Raw genomic sequence first — 24,559 nt, forward strand, 5'->3', positions numbered from 1 at the left:
CAAACATGTATAATTTTGAGATACAGCTTCAGGGAATCCTTCCCTGTTTGGGGAAAGAAACATTTCCTTGGCAGGATGATTATTTTTTAATGTCAATAGCTGGAAGCTGTTCATTAGTGTTTGTTGGGGAAAAAATGGAAAGGGGCAGGAGTTCACACATGTACATTCCTGACCCTTTTTAAGTTAAAAATCTCATCCAAGTTTCAATTTTTTCTTCTGGTTGTACCTATTAATGGCTTGGACTGTTAGAACAAGTCTCAAAGGCAGTATATTAACGGGTGGAAAGGGAATGGCTCAAAGCTACATGATTAACTGCAACTATTACCTGCTGTAAGATGACATGTGTCTGCTGCTCCATTAGAGGTCATATGTTTAGGTTGGAACACCTGAAATAAGGCACACAGGTAAGTACACATGTGCTTAATGTTCCCAGACAAAAGGTTTTCAGATTAAGGTTAGGAGTATAATCATTTTTGCTCTACCAAGTGACAGAACATTTATGTTAACTGCCCTGCCTGGTCCTTGTTTCTGGACTTTCTGGGGTTTTGCTGAGAGGCTGTCACAGTAAGAAAGCCAAGCCTAGGGTACATATCTAATATGATCTGTATGGAGTTGGCTGACTTGCCAACTGTGCCAGCATTTCATTTTGGTGAGAAATAAATTACAAAAATTATTGGTACCAAAAGCAGAATGGATAACCAGGAAACCAGACTTGTGGGGTGAAATAAGAAGGAAATCAAACTGGCTGTGTAGACACTTGAGTCACTTGGCAAATGTTATATGTAGTAAGGGAATGCTGTAGGTAGCCTTTCAAGGGAATTTTCTGCACTGCATTTATTTGCAGAGAACAATCCACATAGCCTATATTTATGGGTAAAACCTCCCCGAGTGAAAACACATCCACTGTGTTCAGCAGAATCAGGACAGTGCAGACTCTGCTCAGAATATCATCTTTTAAGGCTCCCATAACAAGATAAATTTCTAAAAGCTTTGACTTTTTCACTTCCTGTTCGCTGTATTACATTTTTCACCAGAACACTATATTTTTTAAAGACAGCAGTAGTGCTATCAGCATATTACATGTATGGTGAAGCACCATCCATTTACAGTTCTTCCCATTTACACAAGCGTTAGGAAGCATTACTCATGTTTATGAACAATTGAAACTGGAATAGAGCACTCCATACAATGAGAGCCCCTTTACAGAAGCATTTCAGGGTCTGCCCAGGAACCTCACTTGTGCAGTGGAATATAGTCTTTGGGGTTACTTCATTCTGAATAGCCCTCACAGGAAACAATCATTTTGGTAGACTCTAATGCACTCTAACTTGTAGGGCAGGCATTTCCAAATTACTCCTTTCCCTGAAGACAATGACTTCTCTACATCTAGACAAACCTTATGTCCAAATTCAACAACTTTCTGCCTGAAAAGTGCCCTATTCTTAGACTGCGGTGTTGCCAACACCAGCTCACAGAGTTGTTTTCTGCCAAAACACTATGAGAAACAGGCTTTTCATTGTGTTTCTGCATCAAAAAAAGTACTGAGTCACAGCACATTGGAAATATTTGTTCTGGGCTGCATGCAAAAATACTCTAAATATGTTAGAAAGAGTATTAAATATTTCCACAGAGAAGCTAGGAACAAAAATTCCTGATTTTTAACTGTGAAAAGAACTTAAAGCAGGAGAAAGCATCTGCTTATCATTTGGGTATACATGTGAATCACGACAAGTACTTATAATACATTTTATAATGGATTTCTCTTAGAAAAGAAATCCTGCTTCTGTTCAACATTTCAGCATTACTTTTAACTATTCCTTTGAATAGGAACTTAAAAATAACCATTTTGCTCTTTACAGAAATCTAGAAGTTCAAAAGTTTAAAGGAGGTTAGAGAAGAAAAAAAATCATATGACAGTTTAAAAATCACATCCATACAAGAACAAACTTCCCTGCTTTATTTCAGGAACACCTACCATGTCTACTGGTACAAGTGATACGTCTATAGGAGCCACCTGTGCTGGATATTTAGGTGTCTCCCTTGCCATATGTATGGCCACGGAGCAACAAGTATTGGTACTCCAGGTGTGGCACACGAAGGCATAAGCTTATCCCTCAGCACATGAACAGATGGGCATGTTGCATTGCAGATTAATGTGGCAGGCCTGCATAACCACTGCTAAAGGACTCCTGGGGAAGAGAGAGCAGACCACAGATTGAGTACATTGTTTTGACGTGCTAAATCTGGCCATAAATCAGAGATTATCCTAAAACTAAACTCCGTGCTAGAACTACCTAGGAAACATTTCTGTGAGCCAGTGAGCGATTATTAGCTTCAGAAAGACATGTATCCAGGCTTCCATTTCATGTGGCTGCTGTCTCACATATGGGTGGGCTCCTTTGCAACAAAACCACAATAATCCCATCTTTTCTTATTGACACAGTAGTGACCTTGAAGAGGTCCTGCTACATATTGCTTATTACAGCTGTCTGAATAATTCTTCAGATGATACTAAAGTAAACTGAACTTTTAATATCTCGCTAGGTTTGAAGGTTATTAAAAGCAATATCAGAAGTCTGGTTTTGATTTCTGATTTCAGGACAGGCTTAGAGTTTATAAAAACTGAAATACATTTTTGTAGTCATAATCTATTAAGATTTTATGATAAAACTGGAATTTATGACTGAATTTTTTGGCTTTGGTAAAATTGGAAGTTGTTAAATTTATGAGCTTCAATGCCTCAGATACATAATGTTTTCCCAGATACATCGAGTTTTCAGATACATAAAGTGTTATTTTTTTCTCAGCTTCAGCAGATTATTGTTGATGACTACATCAGCCCTATTTCTCCCTCTTAAGATAGAAGATTGCACGTACTTTTTATTAAGAAATATCCTCATGGGTCTCCAAGACATCCATGTGATATGTCAAAAGGCAATCATGAATTATAATCATCTCTAATAATTGGAAGCAATTTTGTAAATGTTTTTACAGAACAAAGTATTCTGTATAGCATTTTGCCTTTTAGTCAAATTTCCACAATAAATTGCACGTGAGTTTTGTATTGTATATGATGTCCAAACATGGGAGGTCTTCACAGAGCAGCTCTGTAAGATAAGAGACAAATTAGTAAGTAGAAGAGCTGGTAGAATTAGAAGGAAGTGATTTGTGACTATTCTCATGAATAGATCTCTCTCCTGGGGTCCAGGGGTCATGTTTGTTCAAGCTGTTAGTTTATCAGTATATTTGTGAGTCCTAAACATTTTGTAAACAACTTTAAACAGAGAGTAGTATTAGTCTGGAAGCTCTTCATAGCGGAGCATTGATATCTGTTCAGTAACTGATATGCTTTCATCATTATTCCTCTGTTTTGAAAGTTCAGTTTTGCTGCCAGAAATGATGACGTGAATCGGGCAACCAGCCACATATCCTTGGGTGAAAAAAATAAATTGGGTATTTTCAAAGACATTCATCTGCAAACAACTCATCAATTGAAATGCATGTGTATAATCTATTTGGTGACTGTTTGCAATTAGTTCTACAAACATTTAAGTCAAGCTTATGGTCAGATCAAGGCACAGATAAGAAGAGCGGGCTGAATTTAACGGATCACTTACTGTCATAAACAAACCCTGGGTGTAAGAAAATTGCAGAAGTGCAAGAAAATAGTAGAAATAGACTCCTCTTTGCATGAATGCCTGGAGAGGATTAACAGTGTGGAGGAAGTAAATGTATAAGGAAGCTAAGTATATTTGCTTATATCAGAAAAACTGTTTGAAATAAACACTTGCAGTGATGGAATGTTTAGCTCTTATGTTGACTTCCGTCAGAGGAAAAGGGCAAGCCTCCTTTCCATTCTTTCCACTTGGCTGTTTTATAAAAAGTTTGAACTGACATTACTTTAACATTTCAGCATCTACTCTTGACTCTTTTTTCATTGCTATGAGAAGTTATACTGCTTTCTTTCATTAGTTTCAAAAAGTGTTCTACTTAAACTAGTAGCAAAGGTTCTGCAGCCATCCTCAGCTCTGGACAGGCAGAAACCTCCAATTGTATCAAGAGCAAGAGACAGTGAAGGAGCACTTCAGTTATTGCTGCAACCTGGCTGTAAACAGCAGCAGGAAATGCAAAGAGCAAACAATGAATGCAAGTCTGGCTTAAGTGGGCAGCCTAAGGCTGTCATCAGCTGAAGAGATAATGCATTGGTTTAAGACAGTAGGGTAGGTTTCAAAGCAGAAGGAGTAGCAGTCATGGCTAAGCAGCTGGGAAAGAGCAAACCATGCAGGGCTTCAGTGCTGCAGCCAGGTGCCTGTGAGCTCCAGAAAAGCCAGTTCTCACTCATCCCCTGCCAACAGAACAAGCCTCTGTTACTGCACACACCAAGGAAACCTCTTCCATCACTGACCAGTGTCTGAGCTCACTGCACCTTACTCAGGGCTGCAGAGCAGTCCCTTGTCCACCCTTTTAGCTGCAGTGGGGACAGTGTCTTACAAAACTCATTTCAGTCTGTCACCCCATGGAATTCACTTCATATATATTTCCTGGCCTAAAACTTCATATCCTGTTTGTCTGGATATGAATATATTCCTGTACAAAATATTGCATGACACTTGCCATTTTTTAAAAGGGTCAGCATTTGGACAGAGTTTGGCCAGACTGAAATCCTGGCCTCAGCAAAATCGATGGGTGTTTTGCCATGAAGCACACTGGGCTAGGATTTCATGCCAGTTTGTTATTTGGCCTGTTGAATTGCATTAAGCTGGCAAGCCTGGACTGGGAGGGCCATGTGAGAGGACTGTCTACTAGTATTTTGACTTCTGCTACGTGCTATGCCGGTCAGAAACATTAAGAAGACTTTTTGTTGTTTTTTAATTGGCACATTTGGGATTTTTTACTTTGACTTTTTTTATTTTGATTTTTCCTCTTTTAAAACTTTCTAGCTAATTCTACATCTAACTAATCCCGCTTCTAGTCCTACACAGAAAGCAAGAGAATAGATGTTTGTGTTCTTCAGTTATTATAGAGCTGCAACATCTACCCTTCCATCTACACTCCCTGAACTTTGCAGATGCTTAGGTTTAGTATGAAAGCTGCAGGCTGTGGTATGCTTATGTGGTTACATCACATTTTAGTAGTAATACTTGAAAAATGTAGATTAGGTTGTTGATTTGTTATTTCATTTGTGGTTGTTCCATCAGCATCACTATTGTTCAAGTAAGATGGAGAACGAATTTTGATGACTTCCAGGCATACTCTCTTGCATGTCATCGATATAGTAACCAGCTGAAAGGCCTCAGATCAGTTTCAAATCCAAACATTTCAGAAACTGAAAAATACGCTAGGTTTGGTTCCTAAAACCAGTGAGGCCTAGGGCCTTCTAAGTGTGTTATCTCACTACAGAAGCAGATGAACAAGTCTTCTCTATTTTGTCATCTTCATTTTCAAAGCTGTCTGTGCTACTGGTAGCAGATGCATTCAAATGGAATACAATTTCAGAAAGATGTAGTTGTGCTACACAGTGGGCAGTTGGTATTTGTGATTTATACTTGGGTAAATGCACTTTAGTGGGTGTAGCTAAAAACACATGGAGACAGTTATATCTTACCCAGAAAGTCTGAACGTATCTGGATCTGGCATAACCAGTTCTCTCTGCAGCATTTCTGATAACGTGAGACAATATTCTTTAAAGGGTACTAGAAATGCAGGAGACTTGAGCGGATGTTGCCAATTTTTGAAATCTTTCACAAAGCAGACAGTGCACCTTGTGTCAGATTCCATGCACAGATAAGACAGTTTGAGATGCACTCACACTCTAATGCAGTGTGGTGGAAAATGTCTCTACAGTACTGCTGAAGAAACAGGAGGCCTAGGGCTCTTCTTGCTGTGCAGTTAGAATGCGGGTCTTGTGATTAACACCATAAAAACCCAGTGGAAGTCCAGTTTTTTTCTAACTGCTTCCAGCTTCCATGGACTTCTCTGGAAATATAATGCTCAGCAGCATCGGGTGTGAATATCTCCTATTTCCTGCTTTTCTTCTCTCATCTTCTGATCACAGAGTGAAGGGCTGGTCTCTTGGTTTTAGGACAAGGAAAAAATAGGAGCATGACTATTCCTCAGATGAGCTGGATAAGAAGAGATAATGGGATGGAAAGGGCATTTGTTTTTTAATGAATTGGTCTTGATGAATGATACCAGAATACTTGAAGAATTACCTGACGTGATAGCGTGAAACTGTTTGTGTTTGCCTCAAGGAGAAGGGTGAGATGCCAAAGATGGAAAGAGGGCAAATACACTTTTCTTTTTAAAAGGGAGAAAGAAGAGTCAGAGAGGTCAGCTGAATTGGAAAAACTACTCAAGACATTATTCATACGTAGAGAAAAACAACATGGCTTTTTGAAGAACAGATCATGTCAAACCACCTAATTTCATCATTTGATGAGGTAATCCTTACCATGCTGACAGGAAGAAGTAGTGAATGCTGGATATCTTTATTTTCATAAGTCTTTTGGCAGAGTTTTATGCAAGCAGGGAAGAGAAAAACAGCCAGATGAAACTACTGAAATGTGGTTATCAAACTGATTGGAAACCATGCTCAGTAGTTACAGGCAGTTTGCTGTCAAAACAGAAAGATAAGCTGAGCTCCCAGGAGCCTGGTCTAGCCTGGTGCTCTTCATTACTTACATTAATAGTAATGAACAGAGCCTGCTTTTTAAATCTCCACACAGCCCCGGCTGGAAGAGACTGCAGGCATGTTGGAAGATAGGGTTAGGGTTGTAAAAATTCTGAACAACTATAGAGCTGATCTTAGACAAAAGCCATGAATGAAATGGTTGAATACTCACATGGGAACAGTCTGCAACACAACTGTGCAGACTGGGTGACTTGGCTGAAAGTTTTGTAACATCATCCTTATGCTTGGTTCAGCATCAGCAGCGCCTTAGCTAGAGTAGCAGGTAGTGGCTAGGGCCCTATGTAGCCAAAAAGCTGTGTCCAGCTGTAAGAAGGAGAGAGCAGAGCAATGAGATCAGCCAGAAAGGACTGAAGGGTGTGTGATCACTCAGAGGAGGGATCAAGTAGAGAGCAGAAGTTATGGAACACAGTATACCACTGCAGAGGGGAAGGAAATCACATGTCCTCCACATCTCTGCTAAGCAAAGCAAGTCATGGTGGGATTGCATGGCAGCAAGCGAAACTTTGGAACTAAGAAAAGCTTTCTAATAGCAAAAGTACAAGAGCAGAGCAGCAAATTGACCCAGGCTCCCAGCTCCTTTTCTGGAGGCTTTAAAGATCTCATCAGACATCCACCTAGAGCTGTTTAGTTGTTACACAAATTCTGTTAGGATTAAGTTGCCTTTTCATAGCCATTGGAAAGTGTGTAAGCTATCACAGTGAGCAGACAGTGTATTGTAAAGCTTTGTGAAGCTTCCGTAGGTGAAGTCTCAACGTCTTACTGTAAGATGACAAATGTGGGGTGAATATTTGCGCACAGCATCCTGCTGCCTGTGGAAAAAATGATCTGGTTTTCTTTGAAATGCCTCATGTAGAAATATGCTTCTTCACCGCCTGGTAAAAATGACATGCTACATATCAGAGGCAGCTTTGAGCATTGTAGTCCTTGCAGTGACTTGTCAAAGCCATGAAAATTTTTACTAGGGACTGCTCTCAATTTTGGAGTTTTTTATTCAAAGACAACCTATTGAGTAAAGGAAAGCCTGCTAAAATATGTGGAGTCAGTTGATGGTGGCCCTCCAATGAAATTTCACTGCCAAATAATGCATTAATGTTCTCCGGAGTTACTGCAGTATTTAACAAGTTATTACACATTTATTATAAATGAAATGACAAGGGGAAGACATAAAAAATGCAAGCTTACTACACAGACATGAGCTGTTCACAAACACTCAGGCTCATGCATCTGGAAGTTTCTTTTATGGGAAAAAGCTTTATTTGAAGATTTCCAGGACTCCTGGGTTTCAGCTCCATAAAATCCAACAAAACAGCTGTTGTTGTGGTATTTGGGGCTATTCCTACTTGAAGCCTCAGCTGAGACTGGAGTGGAATTGTTGCACAATACAGCAGGAATGAGAGCACACAGATGCAAGGCATCTGACAGCACGTTCATGTTGTTCTGCTGCAGTCGGCTGCATCACCCAGGAGAGCAGGCTGGCTGGTGGCCCCATGGCCACTGCAGTCACCAGGTGTCCCTTCCAAATAGCTCTTCTCCCTGGATAGGGAACAATTTATGTCTTCTTGTATGAGTGCTTAGTCAGAAAAAAGAAAAAAGAAGCCCATCCCAACCCAAGAGGCTTCCTTAAATTCTCACAAAACCCACATCAGGAAGCTTTAGTAACAGAGGTAAGAATAGCCTTGGGAAAATCAGATAACTCCAGCTATTTGTGATGTAATATTCTAGCAGAATCTGTGCAGCTTCTTTCTGCCCCCAGTGGTCTTCTAAATGAACTCCTAGATTTTGCCTAGACTGCAGATTGTCACTACTTTCAAATTGCAGCTCCGTTTTCTGATCACTTGTAGCCTTCTGCACAGTATAGATTCTCCCATGAGAAACTTCTCTCAGCCACACTCTCACCTCTCTTTTTCTGAGTATAGACATTACAAGTTTCACACTCTTTCCTTTAGACTCAGCACAAGCCCTAAGAAGAGTGGTGCATCTCGAGCAATTTCTGTGGTTTCTTTTGCAAAGGACAGCCTGTCCCCAAGTCCAGCCAGATCCCTGCAGATGTTTATTCAAACTGCCAAGCTTTCAGAGGTTTGCCCATTTAATTTCTAGTTAGTGAGCTGAAGTCGTTTGCAGAACACCATGGTAACAGGAGAAAACACTGCTGTGTCATTTTATGGTAAGGAGAAGGCTGAGAAGATGGGCTTGAAAGTCTCAGTGTCTCAGTAGTCTTCTTCCCCCTGTCTTCTTCTGTTTCTCATGACCCTTCAGGCAGTGATGTTTCTGTGCCAATTTCTAGCCAGCCCGAAGGAAGACAGTCTGTGCTACAACACCTAGGCATGATTGCAACACAACAAATAGGACTCAACAGGTAATCACAAGTAGCAGATAAATTTTAGCTGTTCTACAACTTCTGGAAGCAATAAGCAAATAAACTCCCTACTGGCAATACCGAGGGAGTTTTTTTCTGAATGACTAACACAATGAAAATAATTGTTAAATTTGCAATGCATAAATTAACCACTTGTTTATTGTTCACTGGCTTTTACCTAAAAAAATTAATCAATCAGATGTCTTTAAAGTGAATATGCTTGTGTAACTAAAGGTCAAAATGAAAATCCCACAGGAAACAATCCCTGCTCTAACTCTCTTTTTGGTACTGGATCAAACAAGAGAAATAACTTTAGCTGGGGAATTAATTCTTGTCAGAGCTCTGTTGTGTTCCATGAACTACTCAGCTCTCTTCTGCTGGGTTCAGTGGGGATCTTCAAGGTGCTATTTTTACCAGTTTTGAATCATAGACAAGGTGACCTTTTCTCACTAGTTGATGCTGCCTCTGAGTACACTGATGTGTCATACACCAGTACCATCATTCTCCTGGTGCAAGTGCAGACCCATGCAACAAGAGAATCCTGCCGGGTTTTCAGCACCTTAGTGATTTGAGTCACAGCCTCAGAACAGCAAAGAACATTTCCTCTCCTGATGTGAACATAGACCATTCTCTGAATGTCTTTAGTCTCCTTATTTTCAGTTCAGCTTTGTGAAATTCTAGTCTGTTTTGGAACCACAGTACTTAATCTATAAGACAGAAAAACGCATGCTGTTTAGAAAAGCTTGCCTATCCTGTATTTTCTCTGATTCAAAGCAGATAACGTAGGACAAAACGCCTGTTTCAGGTTTGCAATGAGTTTTGTACAAAGATCAAACTCCATGTTTATTTTATCTAAGCAGATTATTTTTTGTGCACATTACCAATTGCCTCTGTCGGTTTCTAGACCCTAGCTTACAGGTTCACCTGCTTGCAGGACTATAGTATGCATTAAGCTTGAAGGTACGAATGATGCTGAGCAGCAAAAGGGCACCATTTGCTATCACACAGCTCATAGCACAAGCCCAGCTCACGTCTTATGTCACTTACAGTGCCGTTTCAAGCTACAGAGGCTTTGGAAAAAGCTCAAAATTTCCTATGTCAGTGATGGCTGGGTCTCATTTTCTTGGGTGCTATCTGGATGCATATGACTATGCATTTTTTCCTTCAATTATACATTACACACAACAGCCAGTTTGCTCAGCACAGATTAGTTCTGATTTGAAAATGAGCCTAACCCAGCCACAATCAAATCCTCAGGCACTGTGTTCCTGTCCAGCTGGAAAACCCTAATGGAGAAATATAAACTCAGTAATAATAACAAGTAATGGCCATGGCTTAATGAAAGGTAGCAATTCTGCTCTAGGGAGAAGACTAATGGATGTGGCCATTCTGGTAGCTTGCTCTCATACTGATTGTCTTCTCTTCATGTTTTTTTGGTCTGTGTTTTGTCACAAATATGTCCAGACAAAAGCAGGAACTGCTGTGGTCTGGGGAAGAAGGCTGGCATCCAGCACTTCTGCTCAGACTGCAGTCTCACGCCAGCACACAGAGCTCTCCTTTAATTTAGAATGAGGCAAAACCCAAGTCTGTTTTCACTCCTGTCTGAGGAGCACTTCTTCCAGGTCCAAGAGCCTGTGCAGAAATTACCTTCTTTCTGTATGTCTTATAGCTGGAGCACTGCTTGTAAAATGTTGTTGTCTTGTTTAATTTGGTATTTCAATTAGTGAGCGCAATAGGCTGCTCACTATGGGAGCCAGGCAATTAAAAGGAATCTATTATGTGTTTGTTCAAAGTACCACTGTAAAGCAGTGAAACTAGAAATCAGGACTCAGAACACACACATTCAGACAAATAGGCCACCATAGCTAGAATACAAAACAACAATGGTAAGAAACAGAAGAATAACTAGAGGTCTCTGCTTTTTCATCTCCTTTTAATTTGCTACTATAACCCCTCAGTGTTTTTTTCTCTCTGGTTTTGATACGAATGCCTTCTGACCTTGTTAACATTACTGGAGATACATCTGGCTATTGGGACTCAAAGATACCTCAGGAAAGAGCACACACCCGTCTGTGGAGGGCTGAAAGGAAATAGGCAGTGTCACACAAACCTGTGCAGTGACCAGACACTGGAAAACAGGGCTGGATTTTTCAAAACTTATTTATGAGAGAAAGTGAACTTGTCTGAGATTTCCTTCTTTCTGTGATGCTATAAGTTGGGAAATAGAACACAGATTTGAAACTAGATTTTAGGCAGTAAGTGAAAAGAAAGGAAACCCTGTAAAAGCTTTTACTACAGATAAAAAAATCATTCTCAGCTACTGCATTCCTTGAAGCCTCATCTTTATCAGACAGCAAAGCACTCGTGCATGTTTATTTATTTTTCTTGTAAATATCTTATTGATTGAAGTAAGAAATATCCTGGTCAGCAAACATACACTAACAGCGTCCTCCCCAACTCCACATTCTGAAATCCTTTCCCAGCTGGGAACAAGAATGAACTCAGAGCCCCATTCCAGCAGCAGCGAGGAGGAAAACAAATTTGCTATTTATGCTTTGCTATAACTATGTAATGCCCCAAGTAATTATCTCTTCCTGCGTATGCATATGCTATTTTAGGTATATACTTACAAATGTAAGACAAGCATCGCTCAGATGTTTGACTTGATGCTGCTTGGCTTTCAACTTCTTGATTGTTTAAAGGAAGAAGCATGAGTTGTGGTTGAAGTACAAGTCTAGGAGTCAAGAGGTCTGGATTCTATTTCTGTGCTGTGCCACAGACTTCCTGTACGCCCTCAAACAACTCACGTGACCTCTTTGCATTTGTGTACCCCTTCTACTAAATGGAGAATAATCACTGCTTCATGCACACTGCTGCTGTGAGGCTTAATTCATGCTTCTCTGAAAGTGTCCCAGGTTCCTCAGAAGAAAAGAACTTCAGAAAAAAGCCTCATCTCAGTTTTAATATTGTCTGAGCCATCTGGCTCAAATGTAACTTCACCCAAAGGGGATGGTATTTGTAAATGTCAACTTTCTAATAAGAAATGTGTTCTCTTTTTTGGTTTCCTATGCCTTCCCCACTTCCTCTCCTTCCTTCTCCTCCAGCAAGCTACCACACTGTTAAAATACCTTCCCACCCCCTGGGTTACCCGGCTGGTCACTGTCCTGGCAGTGGGGTTTAATTTATCCGGAGATGTGTATGCGCTTTATGTGGCAGCGTTCTTTTCTTTGCCTTTAAGCAGCCAGATGGGTCTGCAGAAAGAATAGAGCATATCTGTATTTGATTTAAACAGGCACTGAGAATATGCTGGGTGTGTCAAGGAAGGGACCAGTGCCTCGTTTCGTTTAAAACAAAGGGATTCCCAGATTGACATTTCTGAGGAGCTGGGGATTTTTAATAACCTCTTGAAGGTTTATGGGAATGCAGAGCTGAGATGCTATGCTGCTTGCTGTCAGATGTTAGTGTTTCAGCTAATTAGTGATTACCGAGTATTCTAACACTGCATTAGCAACTGTACTAGAATTGCAGTGTTTGCTGTGTGGATGAGAAGAGAGTGCTGTGTGGGAGCTGGATATGTTATCTAGGCTGATTAACTAGCCTAAAGTGGTTATTATTCACATAACTGTTTAATGTGTGCCATCTTTGTGCTAAGGCCAGCTCAGACAAAGTGTGACCCTGCCCAGAAATTCCTTCAGTTTCAAGGCTAGGCAAAGACTGCAGAGACTCATGTGAGCTGTGAAATTTGGAGCTGGCCCTGAGCGCAGTGTCCTGTGTGGGCTGCACATCCCAAGGACAAGTCTGCCATACTCACAGAGCTGCCTGGGTTAATGTCATTGAGGTTGAGGCTGATGGTGAAGGGGATGATGTCTCCAGGCTGCTGCTCAGCCCCCAGGGCAAGGGTATGTGTGAGGGAGGCCTTTGTACCAGAGCACCATGCACCCTAATTACTGGACTACCCATGCTGTCCAGAGCGTATGTAACAGCTAAAGATATGCTGGAGTAGTCATGGTTTCATCACTGCCTGTTCTCCTCAAGCACTGGTACATGGCTCAGAAAGTGGATCCCAAGTTTAATCTTCATGTACACAGAGGTCAGTGTTTTAAGAAGCCAGCCAGTTTCCTGAGCTGACTTTTCAGATTTGCAGCAGCCTCCTACAAAATAACAGAGTGCATGCTGAAGCATGGAGTGTTTTTTGGGAGAGTAGCATTTCTCTAAATGCTTTGGGAAAGAGAAGTTGTCAGGCAGAGTGCGCAGAAAGAAGAGGCAGAAGTTTGCCACGAGAGGAGGAGAGGAGAAGCAAGTTGCTACCAGATGTAAACACCTCCTGGTGCCTGGCTGAACAGAAGTCACTGTTTGAATGACCTAGAGGAGATCTCACCAGGAATGAGAAAGGGAAAAAAGGGAAACAACGTAAGAAAGCATGGTTCAGAGCACTGCACACAAGGAGAGGAAGCTGGAGATGGATGCAGAAGGGAGAGGGAGCCAAGATTAAGAGAGGACAAAAGCTCACTGGGGGATGCCAAGCCTTGACGAGGTCAGCATCCTGTGGTGCCCTCTTCAGTGGCAAGGATCTGTGGTTTTCATGGTTTAAGCTAGTAACCAAGAGAGAAACCTTTACTTAATGCTATCTCCTCCTTGTCTCTGTTAATTAACAGCCGGAGGGGTGAGGCACTTGTGTGATGCCTGCAGTGGAACTGGTTGTCAGACCTGCCACCCCCAACTGCAGGGCTCCTTTATCAGACCCTTCAGGAAGCCGCATTAATCAGTGGGGGATTTATTGTAAGGCCAAATAGATACATTCATGGTATTTGGCCTGCCATAAATTGTCTCACACAAAACCTTTTCAGTTCCCAGTCGGTACTCTCCTGAGGGTTAAAACATGGAGCTCACAAAGTGACAGACTCAGGAGAGCCTGGGAAAGCAGCAGTACTGCAAAAACTATGTGCCTCTCCTACATCATCAGAGCATTCTCTTCATTACCATGAACTGGCTCCAGGAACATTTGATCTGAATTAACTACAAGCTCTGCAATATTTTAAAGATCTCTTTAGTCCATTTCCTGCCTTCCCCGTGCTCCCTCACATGGGCAGATATCCCAGTGAAGGTCCATGGGAGTTTCGCTTGAGATATCCGTTCTGATTTCCATTTCTATTTGCTTATTTTCATGCAATGTTTTCTCCTTGTCATTCTTCCTTTGCTGCTTAGTGCGGAGTGGAAATGAGTAGATGATACAAAAGGGAGGAGAAGAAAAAGAAACTAGGCAAAAAGGAGCAGTAGGGGCCAGGAGTAATGGGAAAAACTGGAAATCTGATCAAAATTTGTTTCCCAATGCCTCCCAGCAACCCTGGACACAGTTGTGGCTGTGCTAAGACTTGAGTTCAGCTGTCCAATTTTCATTTCACAAAACACATTCATTTTGCTTGAAGATGTAATTACTAGTTCAAAGCTAACTTCGTTAAATCCAAATGGAAACAGTAATCTTCAGATTGCCTTTGGCAGCTGCCGCTTGTATTATTCCAGGTCTGAGAAGGGTTGGTATTAAAACAACACTTGTTAGGGATTAGATATTTGTAGGTCCGAGCTACCTCTTTATTTTATCCTCAGAAGGCACATCTGCCTTTGCACATCACTGGCTGACTGCATCAGCTCAGTAAGTTGCCACACAAAAAGAAACGGCAGGCAAAATGGAAGTGTTAATCTTTCCTTTTCATGGTTTGAACTGCCCAGAAAAAATCCACTTTCCTGATCATAAAAAAGCATCATCTATTTCAGACTCAGGAATCAGGTGAAAGTCACAGATGTAGCTATGCTTATTTCTTATTCTGTGATGAGTTTTGTCCTCATGTAGACACTAAAGTAGCTGTGCACAATTTTTGTTATTTAAACACACTTTATTCCCCAAAGTGGATTTTGGTTTCTTTCTCAATTTCAACGTGAGAAGTTCCATCCTATCTTCCTGTCACATATATCCTACTTACTGTTTGTCCTGAAGAGTGAGTGTTGCTTAAATATTTTAGGAATTTGATCGCTTCTCTTATGAATATCTGTCTCCATGACAACCCTCCTGTGCCTTGTAATACCTTTGGTGAACATGATAGAACTGACAGTTATTTATTTCAAACTATATAACACATAGCAATGGAGATGCAAATGAAAATGGACTCAAAAGGAAAAAAAATACCAAAGGAGCTAATCTAGTTTGTACCATTTTCTTTACAGACAATTTTCAAAATGACCACTTCCTTCATTATGTGGGAAGTTTGTTCATCTTGAAAATGCCTCATTTTTCTCAAAATCCATATTCTTTCCCTCAATGCTGTGTCTTAATCAGACAGGCTGCAGAGTTTAGTCTTCAGTGCTGACTCCATGACCATTCCTGTTCCGTGAAAGAAAGGTAATTTCACACTAAAGCTGCTTCCCCAAGCATTATATATCTATATCTTTTTGGGGGGAAGTTCCAGCAAACATGCATGCATATATATATATATATAAACATATATATATGTATATATAACAGTATATACATATATATATGTGTGTATATATATGTATATACATTTATTCCCTCAGGCATCTGGATCAACTGGTTTCTGATTTCCAAATCACCAGAACTCAAAAACAGAGGTTCTTGCCCAGGCTGATGCATGTTCATCTGCCACATGACAGTAAGTGTGTCAGAGTCATACAATACTATAAAATTTTAAAAAGATCCCTTATTTCTGGCACTCAGAAGCTTTGATTATGCAAACTATTCATGTAAATGGAATTTCAGTTCTCTGCTCTATAGATGTGTTTGCTTTTTAATCAAAAAATACCAGTTAAAATAATCTGGCTAGGTGTTTTCTACTCCATTCTCAGACACAGTCCTACATTCACACCTTTCCCTTTCTTCCAGACACTGTTGTGTGTCTGCCTCAATTCTCTACTTTCTATGTTCTTCATATATTAGGGGCTAGACTGCACATCTGTTTGCTGCCACTGTGCTCTTCCAGACATCAGATGTGTGATGGCTGTGCTTTGCATGAGCCCTTTGTGGATAAAGCTCCTGGTGAGGATGGTTTGAATAGCACCTTGATTTCTCAGTGCCCAAGTAGATGCATCAAAACCAGGCCTTATTTTCACAGAATGTTAAGTGCTAGGGTCTGTTTAAATCATACATGCAAAAGTGTTTAAAGTTGGTTGTGCTGTATCACCAGTCAGTCCTTACTGAGGGAGTTGCTGTGTAATAACTTCATGCTTCTGTAGGTACTAAAGAGCAGCAATAGCAGTCAGGCTCTCTCTTTTCTGCTCCTGTGTCATACTGGAACTTTCCCAAAGAAACAAGGAACCAGGAACAACATGTGACCCAGGCATTTTGATAAGATATCTGTAGAGCAGTGTTGTTTAGTATTAACAATATTGTGTATCCTGGAAACCTTTCCAGTTCCTTCCTCTCTGTTTTGAAAATGAATGCGCATTTACAGCCTAAGAAAATTATACGGAATCCATAAAGAATCCATGTCAGCCCATGCTGACACTTTCTATTGTCTAATCCATCCTCTTATTCTTAATACATGATGATGCTGCATAAAATCTACTGAGATGCAGCCCCAGCAGTCTGCCCTAGTCTCCTGATTCCTTCTGTCTTGATTTCTAAAGCCACTCAGCTCTGACTGCTCCTATTCATCAACATTGTAGTGCTCTGTCATGAGAGAGCTCCTGTAATTCATAGTGTTAATGACTCCAGGTGGTATTACCTTGAATGTAAAAGCAATCTAATTAGGCCACCTTCTGGCTGATTCTGATTTAAACTCTGATTCAGGAGAGACAAAGATGAGTGACTGCTGCAAAGAGCAGATGTTGCTGTACACAGTTTTTAAAGTTCTGCTGCCTCCTTTCTCCTTTGCTTTTGTTGTTTCCTTGTTGAGTTTGGAGCCTCTCTGAAAACTGTGGCGTAATATAATATAGCTCTTTGGACAAGCAGAATGATTATAAATGGCTCGTGTCTCACTTCAGGATCCTACAGATGTTGATACATGAGATTTGGTTCTTCCTGATTCTATAATTTGATTTGAATGGCTAGATATCATTGGAGCATGCAAGTTCATCAGACAATAGTGTCCTTTCACATTTGGAAACATCTGTTAGCTAAGGGCTATTGTGCAGCCTGAGCTCTAAATGGGTAAATCTGTGAACGTCAGCATTTTATACCAATGTAGTAGAAAGCATTCTCAGGAGAAGAAAAATCGAATGTCTTTTCTCATTTGGTAGAGCTCTTTCCATTCCTTTTTCCTTCATGTTTCTCCTTATTTCATCTACTATTTTTATGGATATGGAGTCTGAGAGCCTTTTTCAAGGGTTTAATGCAGCCTGGGGACCACACGTGTAATTCAAATAATGATGCTTTGCTGTTCTCTGAAGCACAGGGTAAAACTGGCACCGCTCAGAGTAATATTATGCACTATCACTGTTTGATCAAAGGACTTGGACTGGGTCTGATGGTGTTAATGCTTTTTAAATGGATGATTCCTCTGCTTTAGAAGAGGTTTCCAGTAACCGAGGGCAACAGTTAACATCTCTGAAATTTCTATGCTTGCAGAGCAGTGAACTCTCCATGGTATTACAGCTCAGATACCCTCCAGGAAAGAAGCAGGTTAGAGCGCACTGGCGTATCCGTCGTTTTCCTCTTCTAATTTGTGCTTCTTCCAGTTTGTCTTGTTTCCATAGATTTCCATAGATTTCCAAAGCAAGCAAGAGAAACAACAAGCCTGAGAACAAGCCTGAACTCAAACTCAACTAACAAAGGCAGTGTACTTCTAGCCATGGCTGTAATGAATAAGTTTTATGGATAGGCATCTGAGATCCTTGAAGGTACTCAAATCTTCACTAGTATATACCTTAAGTGCTGTGCAATAAGCAGCCTTTATAACACAGCATATCACAGGCACTATTAATACATGCAGATTAAAACAGCTGCTTGGTGGCAAAACTATTGCTTGTGGACAAATCAGGGGGACATTCACCTTTGGAGCATTTATTAATTATCTATTAAGGAGCTGCACATCTTTAGGCAACTTCAAACAAAGAATCTCATAGAAGTTTGAAAACTGAATTCACATCAATTCTTCTCAGCCTCTCTTTAGGTGAATAACTGCTTTTATTTCAGACTGAAGGAAACATACTTGGTTTTCTGATTATATTGGTCTAATAAAAGTCATTACTGCTTCTTAAAAATGCTGCCTTGCAGTTGAGGTAGTTAGGCCATAACAAAGCCTTTACCATGTGTGCTTGGAGCACAGCCATTTTAACATTTTATTCTTTGTGTTCAAGGTATCTGGCTGCAAAACAGCAATAGTTACAGAGCTTTCGGAGGCAGTTAGCAAGCGCTGGAAAAAGGATCATTTGTTTCTGATAAACTCAGTCAGCTGCCTATTTAATTTTCAAGTTCACCGCAACCATCAGTTTACAGATTTCAGGCCTGTTTAGAATAGTCATAAAAGAATAATTAGGCCTAACTTCTTTTTTCTCTCTGTAATTCTTAGTTATTGTCAATTGAACCAACTGGAATTCAGGTTCCAAACAGAAATATGTGTTCACTGGAGCTAATTTGAAAGCCATATGTGAAAGATGGTACAGAGAGACTCAACAAATGTTGCTCCTTGCCAGCATGCTCAGAATCCTTTCTTAATATTGCCTGCTGTCTGTGCTCAGAAAAAAATTTCTTCTCAATGGACAATAAATAACCAGGCACGCTCAGCAAATAAAGCACTATGAGCTCTAGTGATGATAACACACAGAAAAAAAGTGTGAGATTCTTCAGATTCTTCAGAAGATCTTTGTGTAGCTTCATTTCCATTTCCAAGAACTTTTAGACTGTTGTGTGTGTTCCACAAATTGCTATCCCTTTGACTCTCACTGTCACTGCACAGACAGTTTCCTCAGTATCAGTATTTGGTGTTTCTTGACAGATGAAATCAATCTGCTTCCACCTGCTTTCCAGAGACAAAAGTTATTTCATCCATGGCTGTCATACATTTCACAGATAATGTTTTAATGCAGTCCCACCAGTCATGACTTTCATAAACATGATTTATCGTCTGGTTTATTGACCTCACTTTGCAAGGCTGTGCCTCCTTTCATAACAGCTGTGAACATGTTGCCAGAACAGGAGTTTGCATTCTGAACATCAGTAATCTGCCCTTTGATGTTCTGAAGTCTCCAGGGAAAATCTGGTGGTGTCAGTCTTTAATTCCTGGGAACCTACACCATACTCAAGACACTCTGGGCATCTTAATAAAAATTAAGGAATTGATTTAGGGTAACTGAGCAATGATCACAAAACCACTAACCCTACAAAAGATATTTTCCAAGCAAGTTGCTTACTAATAGAAATATTCTTGGTCTCTAAATGGAGCAAGAATTAAAAATTGACATGAGAGTTTACCTGGGAGCAGACAGGGCATGCACAGAATCACCTTTAGTTTGCCCACGCAAACTAATTAAACTTCATATTCTCCCAAGTCCATGGGTGTATGTTCCCACTGCCCATCGGAACAATGAGAGGTTGAGATCTCTGCAGCTTTACAGCCACAAACAAGCCAATCAGATCGATAAATACTTTTTGTAGGCTCTGCCTGTATATGTGAAAATGGCAGTGGGAGCCTCCTGCATATGTAAGGCTACAGAGAGCTGGCAACTGGGGAATGAAGGGAAACAGGATTGCAAGGGGCAGGAGGAAATGACTAAGAGCTATAGCAGAGGTGAGATCACACTTGTATGCAAGCAGAGTGGTAGAAAAACAGAAAGGCAAATACAAGGGTGTAGAGGATGTGGGAAGAGAAGTTAATGGGATGTACTGAAGCAGCAGGCAAAGCAAATATTTGCGTCTTAAATAACTCCTCATAGTGAAAAACTCTTCTGCTTATTGAAAGTTTTGGGCAAAGAAAGTTGAGGAAAAGATGTACGGGTACAGAGTCAAAGACAAAAATGGAATGGAAATAGTTTCTTGTGCCCTTAGTGCAACTAAGTAACTTCTGCATAAAGAAAAGAAGATCAGAACTGGAGATCGAGGCCGAAATTCTGCTTCCAGTAGTGTTCCTGGCAAATACCTCTCTTCCTGAAGGAAGGACTCGATCCTGGCTGACCAGAAAGAATGAAAACAGGGAAAAAGACAGATGCTAATATTCTGTGGGAATTAACAAGAAGAGGCTCGCAAACAGATAAAGGTGTAGGGCCAGACACAGTAGAAGAGGGGTCAAATGTTTCAGGGCTGAGCACAAGGCAGATGCGACCTAGGAGCAGTTCCCTGCTTTGTGCTCACTGCTGTCACCAGTGCTCTGACCAGCCTCTCAGCAGGAGTTCCCAAACTTCTCATCTGTTGCTTCTCTATCAGTGTTTTGATAAGCCAGCTTGTTGGCACTCCTGGGCTGAGGGCTGTCGCGGTGAAGTGCCTCTTTCTGCCTACTAATGTTGAAGCCTTTCTCTACTGCGGGCTTAGCACATGAGCTTTCACAGGTCATCTGTAAGAAATACCTTGGAGTCTCTTCTTATCCAGGCTCTTAAGCCCAGCCCTGATGTACTATCTCTTGCATGTGCAGAGCACGATGTCTCCAGATTTGGTTTGCAGGATAATGCATTTCAGGATGAAAAGATTTGACTGGGTCATGCTTAGAGGCTTGCAGTTGAAAAAAATATCTTGAATTATTCATATTCTGTCAGGAAAAAAAAAGCTATATAATATCAGATTATGCATATTTTATCATCAGGTTCTATAAGTAAGCTATTAAACTGCCTACAGTTCTTGCAAGACCTTGTTTTATAGATTAGTTTTACAAAGGAGGTTGTGTTCCTGCTGAACATAAACAGTTTCTCATATCTCCACCTACTGCACCAAGTATTCTTCTGATTAATTCATGAAGTTTGCAATATTCAAGAGGAACCCGGGAGAAGAAACACGTGTTTAAGCCCCCTACTAGCCTTAGTTAGTCTGCAGAGCAGTCTATCTGAGCTGAAGTCAGGAAAGCAGATTTCTTGACAGTTTTCCTCCAACACAAAGCCCATTGTCCTTGCATTAACATCATGCCTGCTTGCCAGTGGCGCACAGCAGTTCTGTAACTACAAGTGGGCATGGCACTGGCTCTCAGATGTTATCAGCTCCAAGCCTAATATTAGAAGTGGAAGAACCATTGGGACAAAATCAGCCATACTCAAAGCACCATCCACAAGAGACACTGCTGATCTCTCAAGCTGGGGGATGCTGGATACCAATTCCCAGGAGGCAGGGCACTGCACAGAGGTAGCTCTGCAGGCTGTCCTGGTCTACTGCAGCTACCCACAGCTGCACCATGCCTGCGGGCAAGAACAGCACTCAGAGAGGAGATGAGTTGGCCTCCCCTGGGCTGGAAGGCAGAGAAACACAGCAGGCTGGTCTGCCTGGTTGCTCGTCACTCTGGCCTCTGTTGGGCTTTTGCCTCTTAGTCTTCAAGGGTGCAATGGTGAAAGAAGAAACCTTCCCCAGACCCAAGGCCAGTTGTTTCTCAGACACTTTATGACTGAATACAACATAATCTCAAACGGGTACTCTTATCCACGAATGCTTCCCAGAGCCCAGAGCAAGGGGTGCTCGCTGCATAGCACATTGTTCTTGCTGTCACAAAACAGATTCACAGTCTGCGCCTGGCTGCCTGCAGGCCAGAACAGTAATCTCAGTATTTCTGAGCAACCCACTGAAGGGAGGTACCAGCAGAAGCAAGGGAAAGCCCAGTCTCCTGAGACTCTGCAGTCTCCAAATTGCTGGCTGGCTCACAAAAGTCTGAGTATTGAGCTCAGCCAAACTCTCATTGGGATTTCTGTGCTTGTTAGCTCTCAGGTCTCAGTGGAGCTCTATATTTTTCTGATGGGCTGCATGTGCATTACTGCAGAATGGCGTTAGGGTGACCAGTCTTGTTTGGGAAGCATCTGGGAACAAGGTTTTGATACACTATCTATAGCCTGGCATGCATGAGGGGGAGATGAGGGAAGGCTGGTTTGAGTGCTGCTCATTGTTGTCCCATTTCCTACAAGCTGCTTTCCGTAATGACTGAAATGTCTATTCTCTTGGATTGCTGATGCACTAGGCATTCTGAATGCTTTCAGAGCTCAGTTGAAAGCAGATGTCATTCTGCTAAATTAAGGAGGCATTAAAAAAGAAATCACAGGATGGTGTTATTATTGGTGCTGTTTTTCTTTCTCCCCAAGGCTCCCTGACGCTCCAGGTGCTCATAATTCTCACTGGAGTTCTAAATTATCAATTCCTTCAGAAAAAAGTATGCTAAATAAAGGTGAAGTATGTTCAACCCATCATTTTTGGCAATGTTCCTTTAACTCAGGTGTCAGCTGGAGGGGCTCTTGCCACTGTTTCTGCTGTTGTTTTCTTAAAATCCCACTAGATACCATAGCAACAGCTGGATCACATGCTCCTCTGGTGTGCTACCTATAAGCAGATGTGAACAATGCTGGCTAATAAAGTCTCAGCAAGCACTGGACAGGAAAAGCACTGAATTCAGCCTCTGTGTTTTTTTGGAAAAACTCCCAGCCAAGGCTTTCCGTCATTTCTTATGATGGAGGTAAATCCAGATCTGCAGGCAAAACAGATGCTGCTTACTTCCTTACTTCATAAAAAGACTGTCTAGGTAGCTGACACTTTGCAGTCATTTTCTTCCCATCTTATGTCAGCATTTCTTAGAAGTCTGAGGCTGAAATGCATTTCCATATTCAAGTGTGTTTGCACTACCTGAACCAGTACCATCTCCGCTGCATTTGAGAGTTAGTTCTTCTGTTACTCTGATTACAGACTCCAGTATCTTTTTCAACTCTAACCCAAATAATGAATCCCAAACCCTTCATACTTAAATTGCATGCTCTGTGTTAAATTGTATTTTAATTATTTCTTGAGTATGTGGCAAACATTTATGATATAAATAACCATCTCATTTTCTTTAAATCAGAGAACAAAGTTTTTCACATGTCAAGTGAACATTTAATAATGCCATCCTTTAGTAGAAGTATAATCCTTTGCCTCGGCTCATGCAGAACACCTCCATACAGCCTTATTTGTATTCATATTTAGGCAAAATAATAATAATTCTATTAATCTGATTTCTGCTTCCAAATATCTCCCGTAAGTTCCTCCCATACAACACTAAAGCATGTGCAGTCTCAGCTGTGTCATACGCCTTAGCTTCAAAGACAAGTTGCCGTGTTAAACACGATGTGATCAATATGGACACTGAGTTCTTACAATGGCACATAAATTTTGCCACCACATAGCATGGCGGAAGGGCTAAAAACCAAAAGAGGGAGAGAGAATATGAACGTTATGTGAATCTCTTCTGCAACCGGATGCAGGGTTAGTAAGAAATCAATGCTGATGCTTCTGATGAAAATCCAGAGTAGACTCTGTGATTTGTAAGGTCTGAAGTGGCTCTGAAATTGCTGGTACCTGTGGAGTTTTGAGACAGTTATTGATAGCCTCTGCATCAGTTTAGATGCAATAATTTAAGGCACCTATTTTCTTCTTGTTCACAATTGTGCACTGTTTTTTTGTTGTGTACTATCAAATTAGAAGTCCAGGGAGGAAACTTTGAATACTAATGTCTGCTGCTGATTTCAGGTCTCATTTCTTTTTGAAGGCGAAGGAAAGTGTGTGTGTGTGCGTGTGTGTGTGTGTGTGTGTGTGTTCCTCACAAGGGGTCTGCTGGTTCTGCTGCCCCCTCTGCTGTGCTACAAGAGATACTTGGTAGTCACTGGAAATGCTACTGGTAAGGTCAGCGTCTGGGAAACAGATGAACAAAACAACAGCTCCTGGTCCAAAGCCTGAGCAAGCAGCCTGACAGACACTTGCATACATGGCTTCTGCAGGTCTGCAGCAGGCTCTGGTCGCTACGAAAAGGTATTGGTGCTTGAGCAGGGACATGCAGGGCAAAAGGAACACAGGGTATTGATTGCACCATAACCTTGTGCTTGGTGGGGCTGGCACAGCTCTGAATGGGACAGTGTCTGGCATTCGAAGGGGCTGTGCACAAACAGAAGATGAGGCTGGAACAAGGACACTGGACTGTGAAAAGCTAGAGCTGTTCATGCAAGAAGGATGAGGTGTCCTGTGCAAGCTGGAACAGCTGCTTACCCCTGCCCTGCCACTGGGGACACACCTCCCACTGCCAAGATATCCAGCTGCTAGAAATGTGGAGGTACGGGCCTGAAAATTGATATTGCACTTCAGTGATTGTGCTCTTGTCACCTTCCACCTGATTGCATCTGACATGAGGGAAAGCAGATCCAGAAATCTAGTTCTGTCTAACTTAGGGTTGCAGCATAACTGGGATAGTGGAACCAGGCTAAGTTAGAAATTAATGGGTGTTGCCCTGGGGAAGATTTTATGAGCCATGAGTGAAGGAAATAGGCAACTAATCATCATCAGCTCCTAGGAGGATGACTTGCCTATAGTAAGACAGATTTAAAGCCATAAGTAACAATTATGCTTGACAGTGGAAACA

At 41.3% G+C, this 24,559-nt stretch overlaps 1 protein-coding gene across 2 annotated transcripts in view; it reads right to left on the minus strand.

The window, feature by feature from the left end:
* CD28 (CD28 molecule) overlaps window positions 1–11,787 on the minus strand; it is a 29,739-nt gene extending 17,952 nt beyond the window's left edge. The window contains exons 1-2 of one of the 2 annotated variants that reach the window (XM_042822177.1): window positions 11,678–11,787; window positions 326–386 (exon numbers count right to left, since the gene is read on the minus strand). In XM_042822177.1, coding sequence (XP_042678111.1) covers window positions 326–358 — 33 coding nt within the window. In that variant the 5' untranslated portion in view covers window positions 359–386; window positions 11,678–11,787. Of the gene's footprint in view, window positions 1–325; window positions 387–6,842; window positions 7,000–11,677 lie in introns of those variants that run through there. The other variant, XM_042822176.1, reaches the window with a different exon arrangement.
* Between the last annotated feature and the right edge of the window lie 12,772 nt (window positions 11,788–24,559).

Source organism: Centrocercus urophasianus, unplaced genomic scaffold (genome assembly GCF_019232065.1).
Source record: "Centrocercus urophasianus isolate 14NV4802_14NV808 unplaced genomic scaffold, USGS_Curo_1.0 seq_20, whole genome shotgun sequence".
Lineage (NCBI taxonomy): Eukaryota > Metazoa > Chordata > Aves > Galliformes > Phasianidae > Centrocercus > Centrocercus urophasianus.